Consider the following 25,058-nt stretch of genomic DNA (forward strand, 5'->3'; position numbering starts at 1 on the left):
GGTTTTCAGAAGGGACAGTGATATGTATTAGCAGAAACCGCTCCTGACAGAGCAGCAGGTGTTGCTCAATATAATCTTTCCCGTGGTAGACAAGAGGAGTTTGATGCCTGCAGAAAACGATGGGATCGCGGTTGCTGGTGGAGTCTGACTCAGTCCTCCCACCCTAGATGTCCACCTTGATAGCCCTGCAGAGAAGATGCTGATCCGGGTGGATATATGAGGACACGCTGGGCTGGAGGGAGAGTGGAGAGGGACCGAGGGCAGGACAGGCTGGTGACTTGGCCGAGACTTTGCAGCCTGCTGAGGGAGACCTGGAGAAGGTGTGCTGGGTGATGAGATCGTGAGGCTGAGCAAGGGCTGATGGCTTTCTGCCTGTGGCAGTACCTAGAGGTATTATTTTCGTGTGCGCTGTTGTGTGGCTGATGTCTCAGAAGGGATGCTGAGCTAGACGGACCTTTGATTTGATCTGTTCTGCATTAACTTGCTACACGACATAATCATTTTTGTTAACGAAGCGTTAGCTCAGCAGCACTGAAACTCCTCATCCTTCAGCAGCAAATAATTAGCTTTCTGTTCCCCGTTTCTTTTTCCCCTGCCCTGTGGGTGGTGTTGGCTGGCTGGCACACCACACTCGTTGTTCCTAGTTAGGCCGTGTTTAGTGTTTTGCCTTACGAGACTCGGCATCCAGACGCTGCCGTGATGTACGAGCCCTTTAGGCAGGCACCGCCGTTCACCTGGAGAATTATGATACCGAAATGAGGAATTTTCTGTCTGGATAATGACATTTTGAGTTAGCTGAGGAGCTCTAAAGCCAACGTACCCTTGCGGAGGTGTGTGCACGGGGTCTGGTTTGCTGCTCTCTGCCGTCGCTGCACTGCTCATTACTCCGATGTAGGCGTCGTGCGATGGAGAGCCACCTTCCCACCGCTTATTTATACGTGGAGCAAAGCAATTCAGTCTGTGAGTGAGGTATTTATACCAGTGGGATCCTAGAGCTGTATAAATAATAGCAGCACTGCAAGCGTTGCCCGCTGACTGTACAGCATAACTGCACTATTTATGTGAATCTGACAATGTAACTACAGCCGCGGAAGACGATTTAAATACAGCCAGGGAAGTAAGTATACCCTTAGGAAGATATAACTAACTACACAGATAATAGTATCAGGTAACTATCCCCACAGGAAAGCATAAACATACAAATAATAGCCACAATGTAAGTATAATACAGAAGTCAGAGGGTCTCCGTATTGAGGTAATAGCAGTAGGGTAACTTTACTCGGAGGAGAGGAATATAACGGGCTGAGGAACAGCCGCGGGGAGATTGCAGCGATGGGAGAGGGTGGAACGAGAGCCGTGGTGTGTAACTCTCCCAGTAACAGGGGGTCATCTGTGGGGCCAGAGCAGCGACTGAATCTGAAACCTGTAGGAATTGGGACTTCCAGGGTGGGCCAGGAGGGCTCTGTCCCCAGCAAGCAGGGTGCTGGGGAGGGGGAGCTGTCTTGGCACACAGGTGGGTAACGGAGGGAGGAGTGCATGGACCGAGGCTTGCACGTTGCTGCTTTTCTCGTTTCTACCCCCAAGAGCTGAATTTGATGTATTTGACAACAAAGTCTTAAATTGAAATGTAGGCATCCTCAAAGAGAAAAGGTTTCCAGACATGAAATGGTGATGGGCCCACCTGGCTGCAGAGTAGTGGCAGCATAGTGCATGTGCTGGGTACGAGGTTCTGCCAGAAAAAGGGGATGGGAGAGCAGGGAGGCTTTGTACCAGAGATTTGTACAGAGTGACAAAGAACAAATGGAAAGGGAAACTGTCAAAAATAATGCCCCAATGTAATCTTTTTTTTTTTTAATCTCTCTTTCCAAGTTGGTCTTAATGACCCTCTAATAGATGTCTTTATTTTTTATATTCCTGTGCCTCCTAAAAGTAAAAGATACTGCTAATTGTCTGTACTTGTGTACGGCTCTACCCCCACAAAGCTGTCCAAAGAGAGAGCAGAAGCAATCCCCTCTCTCACTCACTGCCATGTGAGATTGCGGCTGGTGCTGTGCTCTCTGAGCTGTGTTCAGACAGAAATGGGACTGAATAAAATAATATGACCGCTGTCTCCTTTAGACCTTCACACAGGCTTTTTGTATTTCCTAAGATGTGTGTTTTTGGGGGAATGACTTAGTTTTGAAACGGAATCACTTTAAAGCTTCCCTGCAGCACTGCTCGGTGTATTGTTTAAGACAAGAACCGGGGTATTGGGGATGAGGTGGTTTGGAGTTAATTTTCTCATGGTTTGGAAGATAACTGATTATCAACACCCTGAATTGAATACCTGGGGAGCTGTGTTGAGGATGAGCACTGAAATGCCCCTGTGTCCAGGGCACTGTATTTCCGAGGCTGGCTGATCAGCTGGTTTATCTCTGAGAAGCTGCTCTGATCAGTTACGATTTTTTAGAAGCAAGGAGGCAAAATAAATTCCTCGATATCTTTTTGGGAGCATACTATAAATACGTAAGGATGAGATTGGTTGTCCTTTGTCCTTGGTGCAATGGCATCTGTCTGAATGCTACGACAGCTCTGTAGGAGTTGCTGCCTGGAACAGAGCAGTCCAAGGGAGCGTCGTGTCTTGTGAACGGCTCATTGGAAAGCTAAGAATAACTTCCATTACAGAGGTAAGCCGAAGTGTCTGGCCACTTCACCTTAAAGTGCCAAGGATATCCTCTACCCTGCAAGCAAGATGATCAGGAAATGCTTGAGGCTTGGTATTAAATTCCTACAGAGATACAGGCAGAGAGTGCAAAGACCAAATGAGATAAGAGGTGGATTTTCAGCTCGAAGCTTTCCACTTGCAGGAGGAAGGACATGCGATGTGTCGTGAAGGAAACTTCTTTGGGAGGATGTCTCATTAGCAACATTCCCCTTTTAAAGTTCAACACGGGAGCCTTTCCTGATCTGAGGTGACTGGGAAGCAGTGTGGCAGTGTGCTGGTGGGCTGGGCATGGGTAGAAGGAAAGGCCACCAAGAAGGGGAGGGAGGTGATGCTGAGTGCAGAGAGATGTCAGCTACATTACGCACTGATTTCCTTCAGGCCAGCTGCAAGACTCACGTTCTGCTCTGCTGCATCCAGGAATCACTGAGGTGAGTGTGCTCTGCAATCCCCCAGCTGATTTAACAACACCACTGGGTAGATTTACCAGATGGTATCAGACACAAGAAGCAGTGTCTGACAGGCTCCCATAATCACAGCTTATATGGATTGAAACCAAGGTTTCTGGAATGACACAGAAGGCTTATATATAGGTTGCACAGTTGGGTTGAGTCTGGTCCTAATTGGAGTCCTAACCAGGTCAGTAGCTGCAGAAATGGGGCAGACTTCAGGACACAGCTGTTGTAAGAGGTAACAGGACTTTTAGGGGTCCTACTGCTCAATCAGTGATGCGGGCGCCTTGATCTCATTCTTAGTTTGGGCCCTGGCTGCAGAAGGTACCTACCTTGCCTCTGGCTTGTTAAAAAGAATAACGATCGATGGCAGCCAAAGAGACATTCCGAGAAAAGACTCATTACTCCAAATCCCTGCTCGAATAGCAAACGAACAAACAAACGAGCAACAGCCAAAACAAAGCAGGAAAACACACCCTGCTCCTGATAAATACAGCCATAATTGCCAACCTGTTGGAGCGTCTGTCAGTGGGGAGATGTTTACACCACACAACCTGTTGCTCATATAAGCAGCTTGGGTACTTCGTCTCTCTGGAATTTCTCGTTGGGTAATTGGGGGGAGTGTGGTTTGGAGAGTGATTTAAGGCATGTAAGCAAATGCCCGGTTATGGGGTTTCAATTTCCTGACATTTTTTCTGTTCCCTTTTCCTTGGTTGCTGGTGAAAGTTAAGGGGGGGATCAGTCCATAATGGAAACAGAAGAACTGAACCTGAAGAAAACGTGAACACAAAAGAAGAACAAGTGAAAGAGTAAATGCTTCTTTTAGCAAGTGTAATTATATAATTGACCTCTATAGGCCCAAGAGCCTCTTTTTGTTACAGCCCAAATACATCCTGCTTGCCAATGAGCCCCGTGTTATCGTTGGGTTACTGATGGCCAACAACTGATGGCACTGCCAAGTCTGTTCCTCGTGGTTATACCGAGACTGCTGTCTTCACCTACAGCTCACAGGTTGCTGTCAAATTGTGGTGGTGTCTTGGCAGCTTACCCGACAATCTCAACTCACTTGTAAGTAGATTGGGACAGCCACTAGTGCTTTTATCAACAGTCCTAGTCCAACATGAGGGACTCCACGTGGAACATAATTTCTTTTCTTGTAGGGTTACAAAGGCAAACTGGTGTCATACTTCTGGGGAAATAACGCTGGCACTGCTGTGATCAGTAGACGGACTTTTGTCAGCTTTTCCTTGAGCACAGATAGAAAATTAATAAAACCATTGCCTGCCTCGCATGGGTTCTGGCACTCATGAGGTGAGTGCTCCTCTCTGCTTTGGCAGTGTGAGAGCAGTGCTCTGTGCTCATGCACCCTGGCAGCACTGCAGTGGGGCTGTGCATGTGCTTCCTATTCTACTTCAGCAGCTGATACACTCCTGAAAATGAAGGGAACAAGACATTTGCTTTGTACTGACTTGAAAAGATACTGGTCTGATAAATGCAGGTATTGGGAGTGATTCAGCCTCTTCCATGCAGCAGTGAAGGGCTTTATTCCTGCCCTGATCCTGCTAAGTTGCTGGTTTCCCTTTGAATTCTGGAGTAATACAGGAGAAGATAAAAATATGGCTTGAATATCTATTGGCATAAGCAGTGTACCAAGAAGATCTAGGTACGTGTGAGTGGCAATAAGCAGAGGGGTGGCTCTATCTGGAGTACTTGGTAGCAAATATGTGGCTAAGATCAGGGTAGGGATGCTGTAAGGAAATTCTGAGAGCACTTTTCAATTTATTTATTTTTAATGCCTATTAAAGGGAGCAGGAATTCTCAGTGATGTGTAGCTCCAAACATTTTGCCATTCTAATATTATTTGCTTAGATCCCCATAGCAGCTGTCATTACAGATGTACTGGGTTTGTTTGATTGTATTTTGTTTGGATCCAACTGATGAGATCTGTTTCAATTTGTTGGCTTTGTTGCACTTATCCTTGGTGATTAAGGAGTTCAATATGCTTCCATTTAGCTAATGACCAGAAATTTTGCATTATAAGGTTTCAGTCCCCAAATTCCATCATCTGATACGGTTTTTATGCAGCAGAGTCAGCTGATTTGTGTCAGCCTAAATTTTAAAGAAATGTAATAACTCTTTAATGGCAACAGTGAAAGAGAAAGAAACTTCATTAAATGCAGTTCCTTTACTTTACAATTTCAACATTGCAGACTTTCACTTGACTCTGACTGCTGTTTCCTAACCAGTCCTGTTTAAGGCCAGTTCAGAATATCCTACCTGTACCCATACGTGTTTTGTGAGGGTAATGGGCCAAAATCTACAAACAAGAAGTGGTTTGCAGCAAACTTGTAGAGTTCCTTTCTGGAGGATGTTGTAAATGCAGGGTGTTCAGTGTTCAAAGGAAGAAAAAGGAGCAGTCAAGAGAGGATGGCTCTTGTGCAACTTAGCATCCCATGGATGGAGAGAAAATGCCATGATTTGCTTTGAGAAGATTGGGGATGGTTGGTGCTACTTGGGAAGAGCAAAGTTTGGTGAAGAAAAGAGGTGGGTTTTAACTCACTGCTGGGCCTCCTCTCTCAGTACTTCTGTGGCCCTTCAAAACTTCTGTCCTGAAGCTCTTTGTGAAGTGAGAGAGTTATCTTGAGAGCCAGGAGAGGTGTCTTGTACGGACCCTTCTGGACGAGGCACTCACTAGTAATGAAGGTGGCCATTTCCACTTGCCACCTCAGTGGATCTTCAGGAAATCAAAGCTCTTGCCTTTCCTTCGCTGAGTGCTGAGCTACGGTCCTGCCCGAAGCCAAGGTAGGTCTTGTTGCATGCCATTTATGTAATACTTGTGAGAGCTGCTGGGAGAGAGTTCTCCAGCCCAGTTTTCCTTCTAATATTCATTTCTGCATAAGAAGTGTTTTCAAGGATTCCCTCGAGGACCAATTTGAAGTTCAGTTTTGATTGAATTGGTTGGATGTATGTAAATAGAGAGGCACATTTAAGAGAAACCCAGATGAAAGACACTTTCAGGAGGGCTTGGGGCAGACGTTGTCAGTTAGCCTGCAGCAAGCACCTCGGAGCAAATCCTGCACTTCTCCCTTTCATCAGGGTTTCTGCCTTTCTCTTTCACATCGCAGTCACTGGTGAATACTGTTGTTGTGAGATGCATCTTTGTTTTGGGCACTTGTGCCTCGGATCTACCTTGGCTGTGCAGCTGGCCCCTTTTACGTAGTCGTTGGCCACAGAAGAAAATGCTTTAGTGCCAGTCCTGAGTGTTCGTGGATAAATGGAGTCATAAATATGGATGGCAGAGATCTGTCAGTGTGAGCAGGGAAGGAGGGGAAGATGAAGGCAAACTGCTTTAATTGGCTGTTTCCCTGTGCTGGGGGACACGCACCCCGCGTGTCGGCTGCCCAGGAAGGGGTTTGCAGGCTGTAGGGTGCCTCATTGCCCCCACACAGTGCCCAGGCAGCCGAAGCAGAGAAAGGAGCCACAGGCGTGGCTGAGGAGGGAAAGGGCTTCACGGTCCCACACCTCTGTGACACAAATCAGGAGCACAGGGACCGCCAGCCAATTTACACCTGGGCTCTGGGCTCTGGACGTGTCTCCTGCAGAACTGCTGGGGAAGGTGACTCCCAAGGGCTCAGCGCCGTTCCTCGTGCCAAGAGCCTTAATTGCAATCTTTTGTTTAACTGCTAGCTGTTCTTCATCTGAGTGCCTTAGGAGGTCATGACATGGCTGTGTTGCTGCTTTTGCACCTAAAACGCCTGTTTTCCCATTTCATAGAAGCACAACCACCTCCTGTAACAGAAGGACCTTTCTGAGCCTTGTATTGCAGAATAACCTCAGCAGTGCCATGGAGCACCCACTGGTGTGCTTCCTTCTAGCCATGCTGTTTAGTCAGGGCTTAATCCAGTTCAGTTGTGTTTGTTCTGCTTGTCTGGTACCAATGTGTGACACGTGGGGCTATGCAGCCGGACACCCTGCATTGCTTCTAAAAGTAAACTGAGTAAATTACTCTCTGACTCTGGCCCACCCCCATCCTCCCCACCTCTCTGAGCTTGGGCTCTGCGAGTTATTTAGCTAAAGGCTAAATCACACGATGCTGTACGTAATAAGTGGAAACAAGGCAGACACCTGAGCAGATGCCAAATGTCAGATTTGATGGGAAATGCTTAATTACTTCTTTCCAACCTAGTTTTTTCCCCTTACTTCCTTTTTTTTCTATTTATTTATTTTTTAATTTGTTTTTTAATTCCTCCCTTGCCATGTAAGATGCTCTCTCTCTTTCAAGCCTCAGCTCAGCTCTCCAGCCTAGGGCTTCTTGTTCCCTGCAAGCAGTTGGGAAATCCTGATATGAAGGAGCTTGGAAGAAAGGGATCGTTTCAGCATAGTCTTTGTAGCTTATTTTTATTTCCAGTTTCATGGTCAGCTTTCCTCAATAGGGTCATTTGTGTGTTTTACAGTTTTCTTTCTGCTTTCTGTCCCTCAGCTCTTCTTTCCAATGGATTTTTGCACCATATCACTTGTATTTTTACCACTGAGTATATTCAGTGAGAGTGAATTGCAGAGTGCACAGTGGTGATGTGATAAAACCTGGGAGGAAGCTGCTCAGGAGTGTTTCTATGATCCTGGGAGAAATTCCTGGTCAAAGTAAGACGGAGGGGGAGGCTGAAAAGCCTGAAAACTTGTCATAAGAGCTTTGTATTTATGTGCATGAAATCCAGGTTCATTTCACTGTACTGAACTGGCCAGGGCACAGGTAAGCGCACAGTCCATGAGATTATTCCGGGAGTACCTCTGTTTGGTCCCCTACTGTTTTTTGCTGTTGGTCTAATCATGAATTCAGGAGGGTTTCATCTTTAGGTGGGACAACATACGGTTATGAAGTGGTCCCATTTTCTTCCTCACATGGCACAGCATTCTGGACAGAAGTGAGGATTTGAATATATGTTTGGATTTGGATCTCTGGCCTTAGGCTGGAGTGGTTTCCAGGAGCTGGATTTTAGCTATTGGAAAGCTTTGTGCTCAGAGAGCCTGAGTGCCATGTTGCCAACAGAAGCTTTGCATATCCCAGATGACAGAAAGCAGGGGAAGGAGAGCTACAAAATTCAAGAGGCCTTTTGGAAACACAAGTGGTCCTGGGGGAAACAGCTCGTGCAGTCCTGCTCCTTAGGAGTGCAGAGCACTGCGGCGCATGGCCAAGGAGCCTGGTGATGGTACAGAGGTGTGATGAATGAGCTGCATTTGTTCATGTTTGAAATTCCTTCTATGATAAATGAATCTCCTGTGCTTGAATATCACCGATTTCCAGATCTGCCTGCATGCCTTCTCTAATATTTTCATTTGCATTTGTCTCCCCCGTCCCACAGGGCCAGCTTGGCAGCAGTCAAGCTTTTCCTTGGATCTCCCAGCATGTGGGGAGGTATGATTTGTGAAGGGGAAGGGATAACGGGGTGTGTGCATTTGTTCCACTATTTCCATGTATGTGGGAGGCTAGATAGCGTGGTGGACATCTGCAGGACCTCACAGATACTCCTTCTCTGTATGGCAGGGCACGAGCAGCCTGTAGCCTGTTATTACTCGGCATTATAAAAAAGTGAGCCATAAAACGGAGAAGAGAATGAAATAAAGTTGTATTTGCTCTCTTTTTAGTGGGTAGTTCTCTTTAATGTCACCCCTGCTCAGCATCCCCGAGATGCTGGCCTGCAGCTGAGCAGCCTTTGCCATGTTCGAGCAGGCGCTGCCCATGTGGGTGTTGGCGCTCGCACCGGGGCTCGGATGTCCTCTCCCACCGGGCTCTGGTGTTTGGAGCAGCTTCATCCCATCCAGAAACCAACCCAGAGCAATTCACTTTGATGTGTAAAGTCTGAATTAATGAAGTGACTGAATTAATGTTTTGTGCCTCTTGAGGAAGGGAGGAAGGGGAGCATGCTGGCCTATATTTCATCGGAGGAAAAAACGCAGGGAGTTGCACGCGCCGAGCCGAGGTTTCTTAGAGTGTGTGGTCTCTGCGCCGCCTGGTCTCTGAACCTGCTCCGTTCCCTGGGCGGCAGCTTTTTGCTGATTTATAAGCTGCTGACCAGAACAAGAACGCTTCTCCTCCCAGGGCTGCAAGGGCAAGGTTAAACACTCCCATTAATTTCTTTCTTTGCCAGTTGGAGCAGGATGCTGGAGCGAAGCCTCTCCTCTGGCCATTTGTTGCTGTGTGCAGCAGGACCCCGATGCAGGAGAGGAGAGGAGGGTTGTGGAGATAAATTCCTTAATATTTGTGAAGCACTCTGATGCTGCAGTGATTAATCCTGTAGGAAAGGCATGGCTATGAGGAAGAACAAGGGACTTTGTACTCAGAGAAGGCTTAGGTTGGGGTGCGGTGAGCCGGGCGCTGAGACCCGTGGCAGTGTGGTTTCAGCAGCACATGGAAGGGCTGCCTGTTCGGTTATCATCATTAAACCACTGAAGGGAAGGGAGAAGTGACCCTGAGTTAAAAATAGTGTGTATCACATAATTAAAATCTCTACCTTCATTTTTATGCACTCATGGTGAATTAATGTACTACAAACACTCTTCAATGCACACTTCATAACGCTATCATTGTGCAGTTTATAGCTTTAATATTCTTGCACTCACTTCTTTTTTTCTACATGTTTTTTTTTTTTTTATTGTGCAATCTGTCTGGAGCGGCCAGGGACGGGGTGCAGGCAGTGTCAGTACTTCCACATGGCTTTCTGAGCACAGAGAAGTGGTTGCTGGCAGCCGCCGAGCTGCTCGGGGCCAGCGTGTCTGCCTGCGGATCAAATTCCCCGGGTCCTGGCACCGCGGTGCCTTGCTAAATTCTGATCTGAGCCCACTCCACACAAGGCACATTTTTCCAGTGCGTTGAGCATATCAGTTGTTCAGCCGCATCTCATCTGGACTCTCTTCACTTCACTGGAGAGAGCAGAATACTTCACTGTCCTAATTAATCATAAATTAGGGGCACGAGGTCTTAACACGCAGTGCTTGGTATGCTGCAGCATCTTGCAGGATTAGCCCCCCCAACTCGTTTGCTCTGACATCAGAAGCCGGCACATGTTGGGGGGAATTGGAAGATTTTTATGTGTTTTTTTTTTTTTTTCCTGAGAAACAGGGTCTTCTTTTGTCTTCCCCATACAAAACAGTTTTCAGAGAGAGAGAACACTTTTCTGCAGTAGCATTGGTGTTTTTTCAGCGGTGTTTTCTTAAGCTGTGGACAAAATGCACTGCTCCTGCTCAGCGTTGTGGCAGTTTTTTTTTTTTTGTTTTATAATTATTATTCTGTGCACAAGATGCTCTTGGAAGATTGATGCTTAATCAAAGGTAAAGGAGCAGGGCAAACCTGAGAGGAGCAAAGCAGTCTGTCTCAGTCCATTTGCAAAATTTCCTGGATTCTGCCTGGTCCTTTGCATTAGCTTTATTTATTTGGGTGGAAACCCATTGAGATTACAGCCTCGTCTTCTAGCAGGGCTTGTCCCAGTCTCTTGCTTTTGAAAAACAGTACAGTAGTCTCAAAATCATCTCAGGGGTGACACTGGCTGTTCTCTTTGGCTACTTGCAATCTGTTTTGCTGCTATAGCAAGCTGTAAATGGTTTGTTTGTTTGCTTTTTTCTGCACAGCTTGCGTAAATCTTTCCTCCCCTGCTCAGGGTGTGACTTATGTCTCGTCAGAGGGTTGGCAAAAATCACCCCGAAAGGGATGGGGAGTACCAATTTCCTGGTCAAACAGCCAATAAGTCATTTATTTATAAGGGCAGGGAGAAACACTCGGGGAAATCACAGCTCTGTTCCTCTTAACAGCCTTCCCTGCTGCTTGTGGCACGGCAGTGGTGCTGGTCGTATTGTTCCCTCCAGCATGGGACAGCCAATTGCGTTCCTGAAAGACCTGGGCTAGCAAAAGGAGGAGCAGAGGCTGTGTTACCACCCGTGCAAGGACCCTTCCCTCCAGATCCACTGTGAAAACGGGCAAAACTTTGGCATCAGTACCGCTGCTGGTGCTTCCCCTTTGCATAAAATAAGCCTCCTCCTGATTTGCCTAGATGCTGGTCCTAAAAATGTGGAATATTTCCCAATAAACCATGGCGTTGGCAAATCTGCACACAGGTGATAGTTTCTATTTTCCACGTGCAGCCCTGGTCAGCCCCTACACCTGCAAGGTGGGACTTTGCCACACTGGGAGTTTCAAGGGAGATGCTTGCCCTAGCTACAAATTCCAGCCGGGTTTTGCAGTGAAAAAGAAGTAAAGGAAGAGTGAGTGGGAGCTGCATCGGCAGCAGGAGGCTGGGCTGGCCGAGCTGATGTCAGTCTGGATTTAAGCGTGTTGAAGGGAATGAGGTTAGTCTAGATTGACACCGGTATAAAAGGAGGGCAGAATTAGGCTTACAGTATCTAAGAAATGTCTTAGGTCTTGATTCATCAAAGTATTTAAGCATGGCTGAATTCTTCCTAAAACCCATATGTTAGCATTTCGCTGACAGGGGATGTTTATTTTTATGCAGAAATCTCTGAAAGGACTAAAAGGAACACTTCTGAAATGGCTGCCTTCTGATAGGAGCACCGCTGACCCTAGATGCAGGGGCAAATACAAGAAAACACCTTTTAGGCTGAGAATTTCTTGTGTGCTAAATAGTAGCTGCAGAAAGCAGCAGCTGATGAAAATATCCTGTCAGCCGTGATGACAACATTGCTAGCACAGGGGTGTAATTATTATTTTGATAGTGAAAGAACAAAGTATTATCTCATTTTGAGCCACGAAAGCTATGGAGTGGTCATCACGTAGGGATTTTTTATTATTATTCTCAATAACCTATTTCCATATGATATTATAATCATGACATAATCGCACTCTTGAGCTAGCACAAGCACTTGTCTGCTCTTTGTGCATCGAAATACCCCAGGGATGTAATTATCTCATGGCTACTACAATCTCTGACAAGTCTTATTGCTTAAATATTGCAAGCCCCAAACACTGATACGTACAGAAAGCATTAAATATTCATTTGCTGATACACATATTTATAAAAATCCCATTTCTCCGTTGAGCAAGCGGTAGTTTTCAGGTCACCCAATTCAATAGCTGGGAAGATATTTGAGGACTCAGGGATTCTTGCTCATTTGAAGTTATGGAGTTTTCATTTGCTTGGGCAAATTAAATGCAACAACTGCTTTGCTCGGAAGCCAGCAACTCATTGCTGTGAAAGTAATGTGTTTCTTCCACTGCTTGTCCTGCTGGCAGCCCCTGCACGCTGTGGTGCAGCTGCCCTGGCCTAATTTGTGCGTGTCTGACTGAGTGCGTGGTGTCTCAGCTCCTCCTGCCTCATGCAAATCTTCCTGTGCTGTCCACAGGCTTAATAAAGCCATCACCGTCCCACCTTGAAGTGCTTTGTTTGGGATGAAGCGATGTGCTCCACCTCCCTGGTCATTTTTTTTGCCAAAGCAACCCCTCGCGCTGACCTCCCGGTGGCCACCTGAGTGGCCTCAGGTTCAGAAAGGGGAATGATTGGTGCTAGCTGCAAACATTAGAAGATGCCTTGGCTGTAAAAACGGGGAAGTGCTTTGTTCCAGGCCTGTATCAGCACAGATTTGCCTGACTCATATTTCAGGGAGGGGATGTCCATTATAGCTTTGTACAGAACCTGCTGGCACAGAGTTGTCAGTGCTGCATTCACGCTGTGCGTGCCCTGGGCTCGCTCTGCAGCCTGTGTCTGGTTTGTTTTGGCTGCTGGAAGAGCCGGGTTTGCTGCTTTCAAGCTGCTGAAGATGAGGAAGGAGCTGGGGATCTCTCGATGAGTTTTGCTCCCGAACATCCCCAGAAGAGCAGTGTGTTGGTGTCACCTCTGATACCAGCACATGGCCTAGGAAAATCAGCACAGGAGCTCTCACCAGCGATTATCTGGCAGTGCAGAAATGGCCAATGCAGCTGCAAGAGGAACGTGTGCCCCGGCAGGCTCCCCTGTTTCAGTGCCCCACTGAAGTGATGGATAAACCCGGAGGCATCTCTGCACCAAATTAATCTTCCCGTGGTAATTGCCTGAACAATTGCTTGTGGTGAGTTGGGTGTCACGCTGAGCCCTGGTGCTGCTGCTCGTGGCTGCGAACGGCCCCGCAGCGAGGGCTGCTTGCACATGGGTGTGCCACGTCCTGCTGGGGCACCCGAGCCAGATCTACCTTTTGTGTTTTTTTTAAATGTGAAAAAGCACAATGAATCCCGGGTAGTCAGCCCAACCAGCTTGATGCCTTGTCTCTCGCAGTGACTAATAACCCGTGCTTTACAGCAAAAAGAAATTGCCTGCCGAGGTACTGACTCATACGGGCTGTTATGTGAGGGGGAGAGGTTCTCTCTCTTTCTCCAAGCAGCCAAACTGCCTCTAACATGCAGCTTTGTCCCCTCTACAAGCGCGGGAGGATCCCTCCGACTGAGGAGAGCCGTGCACTGTCTGTACTGGAAGAAATGGCAAAGCCCTGGTTTTGCAGACCTGCTGTGGCTGGGAGCCATGTGAGTTCGCAGTTACCAGCCCGTGGTGATGCTCCAGGAGTTTATTGCTTTATTTCAGCCCTTCTGCTGTCATCCTGCTCTTAATGTTACTTCTCCCCACCCCCAAAAAGGTCAAAACGCCTTTCATTTTCTTGTGTGCATCTGTCTGTTCAGAACTGTATCAGCCTTGCTCAGGTACGTAGCTATGAAGCTGTTGTTGGGAGGAGAGTATCACTAACATCAGCCCCTTCGGGTTTCCACTTCATGTGCTTGAAGGGGAGTTAAATAAACAACTCCTTTTAGTTCGTCTCAAACTCCTCACCCCTAAGAAAATGTGAAGCCAAGTGGAATCAGGGAAGGACTACATAGCAAGGAGTTTGTCCGTGCAATGCATTTGTTTTTAATTGCCTCATTAAGTCAAGTTTTGATGGATTATATGACCTTACCCGATGCAATCTGACATAATGGGATGCTGTCAGAAGTTCTGGAGCAGCCGAGCGATATTCACTTGACTGGGGTTTTTGCTTGTGTATAGCCGTGTCGATCACTCGCGGTGGTTATATGCATTAAGATCGCTTTGGCATGAGAAAAGGCAAGGCCATTAATGCTTTTTGTCACAATTACTTGACAGGCTTGTTGTTCCACCAGGAATTAATGCCTCGCTGGTAGCACAGGCGTGTGGTGCCGTGGTGTGATGGGGCGCGTGTGGGCCTCGGGGATTTCTGCCAGTGCCTTCCAGGGCTCTGTCCATCAGATGTTAGCCGGGGTCACAGCACAGCCGTTCCCTGCAACCCACAGGTTACTTTTCAGCTGAGGATAACGGAGATATTTTTAATTCTTTGATGAGCATTTAGTAAACATGGCTTGAATAAGCCCCTCCACAGCCTGGCACAGTGCAGCTCTGGTGTAGAGAGGGGTGTAGCAAATGGAGGTGTCGTGTCCAAGGAAAAGTGCTTGGCAGCTGGGGCTGGTTTTGCCACACCAGCCCCAAGGGAACAGGAGCCCTGTCTCATTTCCTGGCTTGTGCTGGCGCTTGTGCAATGGAGAGATACGAGAACATCCTCCTCTTTCCATGGCAGGAGAATGTTGTAGGTCTGAAACTGTTTAAATAAATCTTTTGGCCACCCAAAAGCTCAAAATACCTTAGATATTTTTCTTCAAACAAGAAAGAAAGAAAGAAAAAAGCACCCTTGATTAAGTCATTATACTGCATTTGTTTTCCAAAGCATGTGAAAAAGAAAATAACAATTTAAAATACAGTTCCTTTTGTCTTTTCCATTTCTTCCTTAGACTCTCTTCCTTAGACTCTCCCAGTTGTTAAATTAACTTCTGGGTTCAGCTCAAACTTCAGATTTCTTTGTCCCTGTTCACTTACCCCTTTTTTTTTCTCCTCATCCTTTTGCAGAACAATTTATAATGAATGAAGTTTTTGGCAACGATATTTCCATGCACAGGTCTGACTCACCCTGCACATCTTTCCTTAAATAAGATGATGCTGGTGTTTTTTACAGCGTGAGTGGTTCTACTTAATTACCGAGAGCTGGACCATTGACTCGGATGAAGCTCCTCTATGTGTAAATGCTCTTACAAGCCTTGATTAGGATGACAGGTTTTGACAGCTGAGTCAGACAGAAACCTTGAAATATGCCATTTGGGGCTGTTTGTTGGTGATAATGAGTCTAAACTGCCACAGGCTCTATTCTTTTTTTTTCAAAAGTTGAAAGCTTTCTCCTTCGTCAGGACAAGTGCGTTCATCAGATTGTCTCCAAATGGATGCAGTGCTGCCTGTTCTCCTGCGACGGTCACTGCTGTGGGTACTTGTGAAGAAAATAAGTGACATTTAGGAAATGTTTGGAAAGAAGTTTATTTGCATTGAAGAACACCGAGAGGTTGATTTCCATAATCACTTTTGAGGTTTGTGGGAGCAAAATTAATTCTGAATCAGAGCACATCTGAGCTTAAAAATGTTCCAAAGAAGCAAAATTTCACAGAATCCATCATGAAAACACAGAAACGTGTTTCCAGGATAGTAGATTGCTTGCTATTCTAAGAGATTTGGGATGAACTTGGCATTATTCTTGTCAGCTTCTCTCTAGCTCCTTGGCAGGAGGTGGTACAAGACTGAGAAAATTCACATTGGGCTCAGTTTGCTGTTTTGGGGGCTTGCAGCCTCTGTGGCTCCATGGATCCCCGTGCTCCAGGCCGTGAATGAATTTGTAAGTGCCACACAAGGCTGAGCAGGCTCTTTAGCCCCACAATTAGCTTGGCCACTGTGACATGTCCTTGTGCTCGCAGCATATGAAGTGGAGACACAACTGCACACCCTCCTGATTCAGCCTGCAGCGCCCATTGGATCCTGTGCCGCCTGATCCGTGAGACAGCTGACCCATCCCTCCTTATCTCTCTCTTCCCTGTTTGAGATTGCTCTGACTGACCCTGAAACCAGTTTGTTTCTGAGCAGCCTCTGTGCTGTGACTTCTGTGGACTCGGAAACCTTGGAGAAACACAGCAGAGCCAGGCAGGATGGCCAGGACACAGGCAAAGCTCCGCTGGGTGCCCATAAAAATGGAGCTGCTCCTATTGACTTTTTTTAGTACCTGCAAGTGCTTTGGAACAGAATGTATTTCATCAGAAAACTCCTTTATTGCTGTCCCTCCTCTCTACTCATCCAATTCCTTATTCCCATTCCCCCTCTTCTCTTTGCCCCTTTCTTTATATCCACCAGGGGCTGATACTGGGCTTTCAGAGCTGGCGTGTTTTGGGAAAATGCAGGCCCAGGAGACAGCATAGAAATGTGAACACTTCTCTGGGGGCACAGAGGAAACCTCGGTACTAAAACCCAGTCCTGATAAAATCCAGGGAGCTCTTACTGTAATTAAGTTCTTTGGCAAGAACTGCCATTTGTTCAGGGCTGCCACACACTGGTTTTTCAGTAAGAGCTCCAACTTCACCTGGGTATATCTCTGGTGATTATGGGAGTGAACCTAAATGTCTGGAGAGCATATGCTAACCTTCACCGTCGCTGGTGACAGGACTCAGTAATACCTACCTCTGCGAGCCTAAGGGCTCAGGCATCTGCTTCATGTGGGCTATCTGCAAATTACACCCCCAAGGAGCTTAAGGGAATGAAATAATCTGTACTGACAGTGCATTATAGGAAGTGTCCTTCCTTACCCAACCTGCTGACACATGGCTTCCACGTGGAAGCAAAAGCAGGTTGATGACTGAGAGCAAGTCAAAATCACACTGGGGTTTGATTTTGAGTTTGACCTGGGGTAGGTACTGCAGAAAGAAATAGAGGAAAGAGGGAAGTTTGCTCCAGAAATGTTGTTCCTTCTGCTTCTTATCTGTCCAGGATGTTGGTGAGGTAACTCAGCTTCTTCACCCAGAAGCACTGGTTGTGTTTCACTTCGCAGTTCCATCTCTGAAAGAGTCTTTTGTTTCCCTTAGTACCAGACAAGAAGAGCGGAGCTTCTGAACAGCTGAAGTAAGCCCATGACTTCATTTCCAAGTGGTGTCTCGTGAAAACATTAAAAAGGTGGGGGTGTTCAGGAGCAGTGTCTGGCTGCATCTCCCTGGGGATGGCAGCTTCAGGGCTCAGGAGCCCCCCTGATTAATGGGGAGTCAGAAGCCAGCTGGGAAGTTCTGGCACGCAAGCCAAGATCCTGGGTGGAAATTAGTGGGAGAGGGGAAAGGCAGCAAGAAACTTGGGGACAGCCTGGATCTCGCAGCTCTCATCAGTGCTGAGCTCTGCCTGCAGGAATCCATAATTCAAAGGAGCGAATGAAATTGCTTTTCCTCCCAAAAAGCTTAGTTCCTTGTGTTGCAGCTCATCACTGTGACCTCTGGCTGCTTTGCGGTCTTGAATGCATTTGGTCCCTCGGGATTGTTGGTGGGGGAATGTGCTCCTCTCCCTGTTTTCTGCTGGGTGGGTGAGGCAGGAACCCTGCAGCCCCCGCAAGGGGTTGGCTCAGTGTTGAGTGGCATGGCCCATCATGCCACAAATCTGCGTGTGATGCTTTCAAATTTTTTAGAGCTGTCTGCGCCTTTTTTTGGAGCACTTTTAATTCTGCGACCACGTTCCCTAGAAATAAGCATGAGCTTAGTGTGAGTGGCTGAAAGTAGCTGCCTGAATCCTTAACTGCTCTGCCAGGCCTGTGCTCTTCCATTGCTCGAAGCTTTTGAAATCCCCAACTTCCCCTTCTGTAGCTGCAGTCTGGCTGTAAGATGCTGCCCACAGGTGGCAGATCTCCAACGTGATCTGCTCTCTGTGCTGCCTTGGATTTACTGTCAAGTTTTTTATTTCATAATAGTGCCAAAAGCCCAAACTGATTCTCTTGAAATGCAGCAGTTCCAAGACACCAATTGGTTGTTGTCTCCAAAGGTTCTCGTGGTCTTTGAAACAGCGAGAAAATATCAAAGGGGAGGGAGTTAAATGCCAGGGAGCCAGTAGAAACCTGCAGAGGGATCAGCGCCCCAGACTGGTGTTAAAACATTTGAAAACTTTCTAACATGAAGCCTGCTGCAGTCCTGCAGGGTGTGATTAATAACTGCAGCAAGCGAGATGGCATTTGGTGCTGTCTCTAGCCTCACTGTGTCCAGCAGAAACCTGGACTTACGCAACCAGCAGAATATACGGTGGTAGAGCAGGATCAGGCAAGGGCGTACTCGGGAAGTAGTGCCTGGAGGAGGCTGCGTCCCCTTGCTTTGGGGGAGTTTGCTCAGTGGTGCCCAAGGGCACGGTGTGTGTGCGGTGTCTCCCTGTGCCCCAGCAGCCCCACGTGTTGCACGTGCTTGTTGGGAACAGAGCTACAGCAGTCGGTGATACCCAGGTCGACTTGTTGGGCACAGGAACTTGCCTCCTGGCATTACCTCCGGAGGACGATGCCTACAGGTTTGCCCATAAAACACAGGCTAGGAGCTTTGGGCACACTTATGGCTGGCAGCTGTGACTCAGGGGGGCTGGCAGAGGCAGATGGGGATATCTTTCTATATTTTTCTGCATCCCTCAATCCTTAGGGTCATCCTGCTGAAAGCCTACCACCCGTCTGGGTTTGTGGCAGAGGGTCAGTGTGCCTGTGGCTGATCCAATGAAGGATAACGGCGCTGTCTGCTTTCCTGTTTGAGATCACATAGGGTGCTCCAACACTGAGAAACACCCAGTGATGCTGCTGGCTGGGGACCAGCCTCTTCCATGGCACGTAGGATGGCTCTGCAGCCTGGGTAGAATTAACCAGGAGCCTGGAGAGAGAAGGATTGCCCAGGCTGAAGCAGAGCACGAGGCTGTTCTCACTTCTTGCTGGGCGAGAGGCAGCCGTTGCGTGCTGCTGACTCACGTAATGACCCTTGTGCTAATGCCGTTCCCTATCATTTAGCACAAAAATAAAACTGCTAAATTGAGACCAATTTGAAACTTGCGTGGCTTGCTTTGGAAAGCGCTTAATGGCTGCTATACTTCAACTCTAGGGCTGTGATTGGGAAAGGAGGGAAAAGTAAATAGTTTGGATTAACTTACCAAAATTAAACTGTTAGTATTGAACTTTGCTAAATCCCACCCAAATCTTGGCTCAAATCAAACAGCTTCAGCTCGTTTGTGAGAGGCAGAGGGTGAAGCAAAGTGGGAATAGGACATGAAAGAGCGCCTTATTACCTGAATGCTAACCAAAGCGCTTCCATCCTGACAGTACTGCCCGGCTTTGAAGGATTTTCACCCCTTAAATCCTCAGCATTTGGAGGCGGTGGTTTCAGCCTTCAGATGAAAAGGGAGCAACTTGCTGCCCTGACTGTAGAATAAAATTTGAAAGCAGTAGGAGTGCAATCTACGGGATTAGCTATCGGGCTGGCCGTAAAGCAGAAATCTATAGTGCCCAGCCAGACTCTGTGTTGATAATGTGGAGAGCTGCAGAGAGCAGCAGCTCTGTAGGTGTTTGTACAGTAGGGCAGACAGCGACATCGTGTCTAAGACGATTTTCCTTCTCTGTTTGTCCTGCACAATGCTGCAGCAGGGAGGAAAATGTGGACTGGCCTGAGTGCAAGTAGCTTCTGCAGCCATGGGGCACGTGCAAGCTGTGGCTTTGAGGTCTTCTTGGTCCCCAAGAGCTCATCCCGGCAAAACCCTTAAGTTGCTCAATGCCATCTTGCTTTCCTGTATTGCTGCAGCTCTCGGAAATATTAATTAAAGCATCAGAAGGAAATCACCCCCAGCTGACCCTCTCTAGGATTGCTTACTCTGTTGAGAGCTCAGGCTGCTGTGCAGCCCCCGATCCAGGTTTTATGGAGGTGGTAATGGTGGCTCAGTACAGACAACAACTTGAATTGGTTGTGTCAGCTCTAACTAATGACATTGAAGACCAATAAAGTGACTCTTAGATTGGTTTGGCATTATTAGTCTCATTATTAATTATGTAGACATGACAGCGGCATTAGCGCTAGTATTAACCATCAAAATAAAATGGAATTGTGCTCATAAATCTCACTGATGAGGAATACGTGAAAGATTGCAGCCACCCGCCGAAGGGAAGGAGAGGAAACGGAGAGAGGCTGAGGCGGGACTGAGGTGGAGGGGGGAGGCCTGGGGGCGGCAGCATTGTGCCATTGTGCCACCCCTCCTGCTGTGCCCAGGGTTGTGTGAGGGAGCCTGAGCAAAGGGGGGCAACATCGGGGGTCAACTCTGCCCCTGCCCTGTGTGGATAAGGATGGGTTCCTCCATGGGCACGGGGCACAAATGAAGGGGTGCAGCATGGCCGCCTGGCCCCACCAGGGAGGTCCGAGCTCCATGTTCAGTGATCAAGGAGTATTCTGCCCCAGCAGGACATGTGGGAGCAGCACGATTTCCTAGGGTGCTGCAGTTTGCACAGAGCTGCTTGTCTGGGGCCGTGTCTCATTAAAATCCACACCCTAATGAGCTGAGGAGATGACATCCACCAAAGCGCGCCGTTGGGGCCTGCCCTGTGGCAGCGCTGAGGTGGCCGCGTGTGGGTGCGGGAGCTGAGGCCCAAGGGGCTGGCAGGGGCCTGGCAGGGGGTCACACACTGCCCCACACCGCCCTTCTGTGGGGCGGTGGGCACGGGCTGTGTCTTGTTCTGTGGCGGGAGTGATAGCTCTATTTATAATGCCTTAAATGAAGTGCGTGATAATTTAATTTGTACATCCATTACTAGCCTACCGCAGGGTTTGTTCTCAATTGTATCGCTCTAAATGGAGCTTTAGGCACATTAACGGGCTCCTGGGCCTGCTGCCTGCCAGAGCCATGTCCATCCCAAATGTGGCTTTGAAGGATTTTCACCCCTTAAACCAGAATTGTCTCTCTGTTCCCCTAACCCCACTGCCCACCCTGAAAGGGGCTCCTCCAGAGCTGACAGTCACTGCCCCCAGAGACCTCCTTTCCTGGAGGTGTGTCCTGGGTGGACATACATGTTACTGTCCATTAAAGTCTGTTTAAAAACATCAGGGGGTCATTTAAAATCTTTAGAGACTGTAAACTGTTTCAGAAGTTTAGAGACTGAACTTTCACAGCAGGGAGAGAGGCTGTTTGCAGGGATGTATTCAGAAGCTGTGCAGAAATGAAGCTGCTTCACCTCTGTGCCTGCAAACTGGGGGAATGACTAGCTTCTTTGCAAAGACATCAGTGAGAAAGTGATTGCTGAAAGGTGCTGGATAAATGTGAGTAATTATTGAAGACCGGGAAGGTCAAGTTTCTTTCCTACAGAGCGTACAGATCTTTAGCAGTTCCTATACATGCAGCTCCTATTTGCTGTCTGCATTCGCTATTTCTAATCTTTGAAACGAAGCCAGAATTATTCTTTTTTTTCTTTAAGAGTCACTGCTGCTTCTGAGCTGATGCTGACTCTTGCCTGAGGAGCATTTGAAATCTGCCAGAATGCATGTATTGTCAAAAGCAGAAATTGAAAACCCCGTACAGGATCTGCTGCCCCTGTGAGTTATGAGCTTTCCCAATCATCAGGGAGAAGAAATGCCTGCTCTCATCCGCAGAGCTCTGGATGGACAGAGGCAAAAGAAATCCTTCTCCCTCCTTCCCCCCTCCCGTCGCCACCCAAAACTCTCTCTTTGGGCGGAAAGAAGCTTTGACACAGAGGCACGCACACACAGGAGCGCTTTTTGCCTCCCAGTGACCTGCCTGCTTTCTGGCTGTCCCTCCTTCCCGAGGAGCCGGAGCTGCTGAGACACAGGAGAGGAGGATTCCCTGCCCCTCTCCGCGGCCGCACGACCAAATGAATCAAGTGAACAAGGTCTTGAAGATCATCAAGAAGTCGTCGAGGAGGAGGAGGAGGTGGAGAGAGGAGCTGAGGGTGGAGGAGGAAGGGGAAAGCCAGGAGCTCTGTGCCCCGGGTGGTTTGTGCCGCCTGCACCTCTGTACTGGTGGTAAGGAAACAGGAATGCTCCTGCTCGCCCGGAGATAACGTGCCTGTGTTTGATATCCATTGCTTACATGACAGGAGAGCTTCCTACAGCCAGCCGTGGCTGTCACACTTTTCAAGGGCTTAAAAATATTTGTGGGAGAAGCGGTGAGGGCAGGGAGCCGGGGTGGCTGGGTCCCTTTCGTAAACCTTCCCTTGGCTGCCAGGGTGGCACTTGGTGCAGCCACACAGTGGGGACAGCAAAGAGTCTTCTCTGGTGGGATGATGTTCCTAAAAGTGCAGGGAAAGTGTGCAGCCCATTGAGATTTATGTTTGTTATATAAAATGTGGGTGTTTGCTCTATGTATTTGTGCAACAGAAAAGCAGTGGGGAATGGGCGCATTTGGGTTGCTGTTTCTCAGAGGGATGTTTGTGTCTACAAAAGTGGGCTACAGGCAAAGCTGGTCTGGACCCTGGTCCTGTTATATCACTCCTTACCTTCCAAGCAAACTATACTTTGGCTGCAATATCACTGAAAATGATTCTGGTTTTAGCCTATCTGGACAAAAGCCACACAAGAGGAGCCCAAAAGCTGGAAAAGGGGCATTTCCAGCATTCACTGGCATGGCATGGTGTGCTTGAACTCCCTGCATGTGGCTGTGACCCAGCAGGGGAAAATGTAAAGGGCTGTGCCCTTGGTCATCAGGCTCTGCTGCCTTTGCTCTGCGCTGCTGGCATCAAAGGGATAGGGAGCGCTTACGAAACCACCCTTAAGATGAAGCTACACTCACGCCTAATGTAGGTCACCGTTCTTTCATTGTCACATTTGATGGTTTGTTTGCTGTAGTGGTGTTACAGTGTTTGAACATTTTACAGGCTCATTCTTTTTCATTCTCATCCACCGAATTCTTTGAGCTGCTTTAATGGAGCCTGGCCTGGAGTGCCTGGTGGCCCCGTTGTGCCAGCATCCCGGGCAGCTGGCTGCTTTCACTGACAGCTGGAGAAAACCAGGGCACTTGCTCAGGGTTGCATTGGCTGCACGTTATCCCAGTGGGGTCAAGTCATCTCCTCCTTTGGTGTCTCTGAGGTCTCCCTGCTTTTTGCAGGGTACACAAGGACAGAATAGGGTAACTGTCCTTGACCGGGTCATTTTCGCTTGTAGCAGGATGTGATTTGATCAGATTTCATTTACTCATTTTGTTTCCAGTTGCCCAGACTTTCTCCTGTCTAACCTCATCAGGTAGTTCAAGAGTCTGAGATGTGTGTTTGCCTCCGTTTCTTCCAGTGAACTATTATTAGCAGTCATTTTTGCTTAAGCTTCTTGTGACATTTTTCACATCATCTTTAGTTGTAATCAATCAACAGATGAGAAGAGAAATTTAAAAAATGAAAATAAGTATCAGAAAACAAGCAAACAGTGGAAATCATTAGCTAGGCCTAAATTAAGTTATTACTGTGTTTAACCCCGTGTGTATTTTAGTTTCTCTTTTTAATAGACAGATGTCAGCTGCAGAAATTCTCACTGAGCAGCTCTCCTGCTGACAGGGAGCATTGAGGTTTACGTTCAATCCACATCCTTCTAACCAACTGCTCAGTGTTTGGGTGTTGACCTGAAAGATGAAGTGTGCTTTAGTTCTTTCTTGTTTATCAAAAGAATGGCAGCGCTCTTTTGAACCCGTGGTTAATGGGCAACCTGCATGGGCAACACCAGTTGGGTGGCCTGGGTCTGTCTCGGTATCAGGTAGGCGTCTCCCTCCGAGCTTTGTGTCAAGGCTGCTGAGCAGGGAAAGGAGAAAAATGGGTGCTTCTTGACCCAAAATAGGCATCTCTAACCCGAGGGATGTGTGATTGACCAGAGAGCCTGTTCCTCTCCATTGACTGCAAGGGAAGTAGAGGTGACTGGCTGAGGTGTCCCAAGTGGGCTGACTCCTGTCCTGAATGTCCCAAAGGACGGTTTTGGGGAAGGGTTTAGGGTTTTGGGGAAGTGAATGTCCCAGCTCTACTGCCTGGATACGATTCAGGTGGAGGGACCCACCTTCACAGTCTCTTCTCTAATGGCTCATTTGTGTGAGGCCTTGCAAGAAGCGGAGCTGATGGCTTTGTTTTTTACCTAAATGCAAGGCAGGCAGTGGGCTAATGTCCCTTCTGCCACCTAGATAACAGCGATAGAGATGGATTGCCAGAAAAAAAAAAAGTCTGTTAAGGCAAACAGGGAGAAAAATAGTGCATTCCTGCAGTCAGGTTCTCTGCCGGCAGTTATTCCAGCCCGTTATATCTCCACAATAAAATGTAAATGAATGCAATCATTTATTTTGCAGCCTGGAGGCCCAGTGGTATGGAAAGATAAGAGAGCATTTCCCATTGTTTATATGGCAGAGGTGGCTCTGCTGCGTCTGCTGCTGTCTCTCTGATACCTTGGCAGCATCTAAATGTTGCCTTTATTATTAAAAACACATAGATGGGAGGCTAATATCTTAAACAGATTAGCACGGTGTTTACAGACGCGTCAGCCAGCCCCCGCTCCCCGCAGGCTCTCGGCACTGGTGTGCGATCTTCAGGAGCGGAGCACGGAAAGCAGAAGTGTCACCAGCTGGCCCACGAGGGGCAAGAAAGCAGCGTGCCCAGAGCCCAAAGGCAAGGAGCCTGTAACTCGTGCGGTTGTCGCTGGTCGGAGGGGTGAGCAGGAGGGATGGGGGGAACAAAGGGAGCGCGGAGAGCAATGGGACGTGGCAGTGGCGTTGGGGTAATCTCTGATCGTCTTTAGGCTCCTTTAATTGGCCTGTCAGTTTTGCACATCTCATGCATTTTCATAAGGATTCCTCTTTGCCTCTCGCTTTATCTCCCTGGATTTCCCCATGGACAGGCTCTCAGGGTTTCTTGGTTTTGTTCCCCCCGTTTCAAAGCGAGCGCTGCGTTGCCTGGCGTTGTGGTGTCTGAGCAGAAAGGCAGCTTCAGCAAAGGGGCTGTTCGGGAAGTCTCACGTTGCCCTCAGCAGAGACAGAAATTTGGTATGGGAGGGGGAACTGTAGGGGACCCAGGTGTGCGTGCATCCATCATAGCTTTGTACCAGC

At 47.9% G+C, this 25,058-nt stretch overlaps 1 protein-coding gene across 11 annotated transcripts in view; it reads left to right on the top strand.

The window, feature by feature from the left end:
• Nucleotides 1-25,058, top strand: part of GRIP2 (glutamate receptor interacting protein 2) — a 246,488-nt gene that overhangs the window by 97,471 nt on the left and 123,959 nt on the right. For 5 of the 11 annotated variants that reach the window (XR_011100171.1, XM_068694234.1, XM_068694236.1 and 2 more), the window contains exon 1: nucleotides 21,847-22,012. The exons of the other annotated variants lie outside the window; for them this stretch is intronic. Coding sequence is in view for 4 of the 5 variants with exons in the window: in XM_068694234.1 (XP_068550335.1) it covers nucleotides 21,862-22,012 (151 nt within the window). In the remaining variant the exon portion in view is untranslated. Of the gene's footprint in view, nucleotides 1-21,846; nucleotides 22,013-25,058 lie in introns of those variants that run through there. 11 annotated transcript variants of the gene reach the window in all.

Source organism: Anas acuta, chromosome 11 (assembly GCF_963932015.1).
Source record: "Anas acuta chromosome 11, bAnaAcu1.1, whole genome shotgun sequence".
Lineage (NCBI taxonomy): Eukaryota > Metazoa > Chordata > Aves > Anseriformes > Anatidae > Anas > Anas acuta.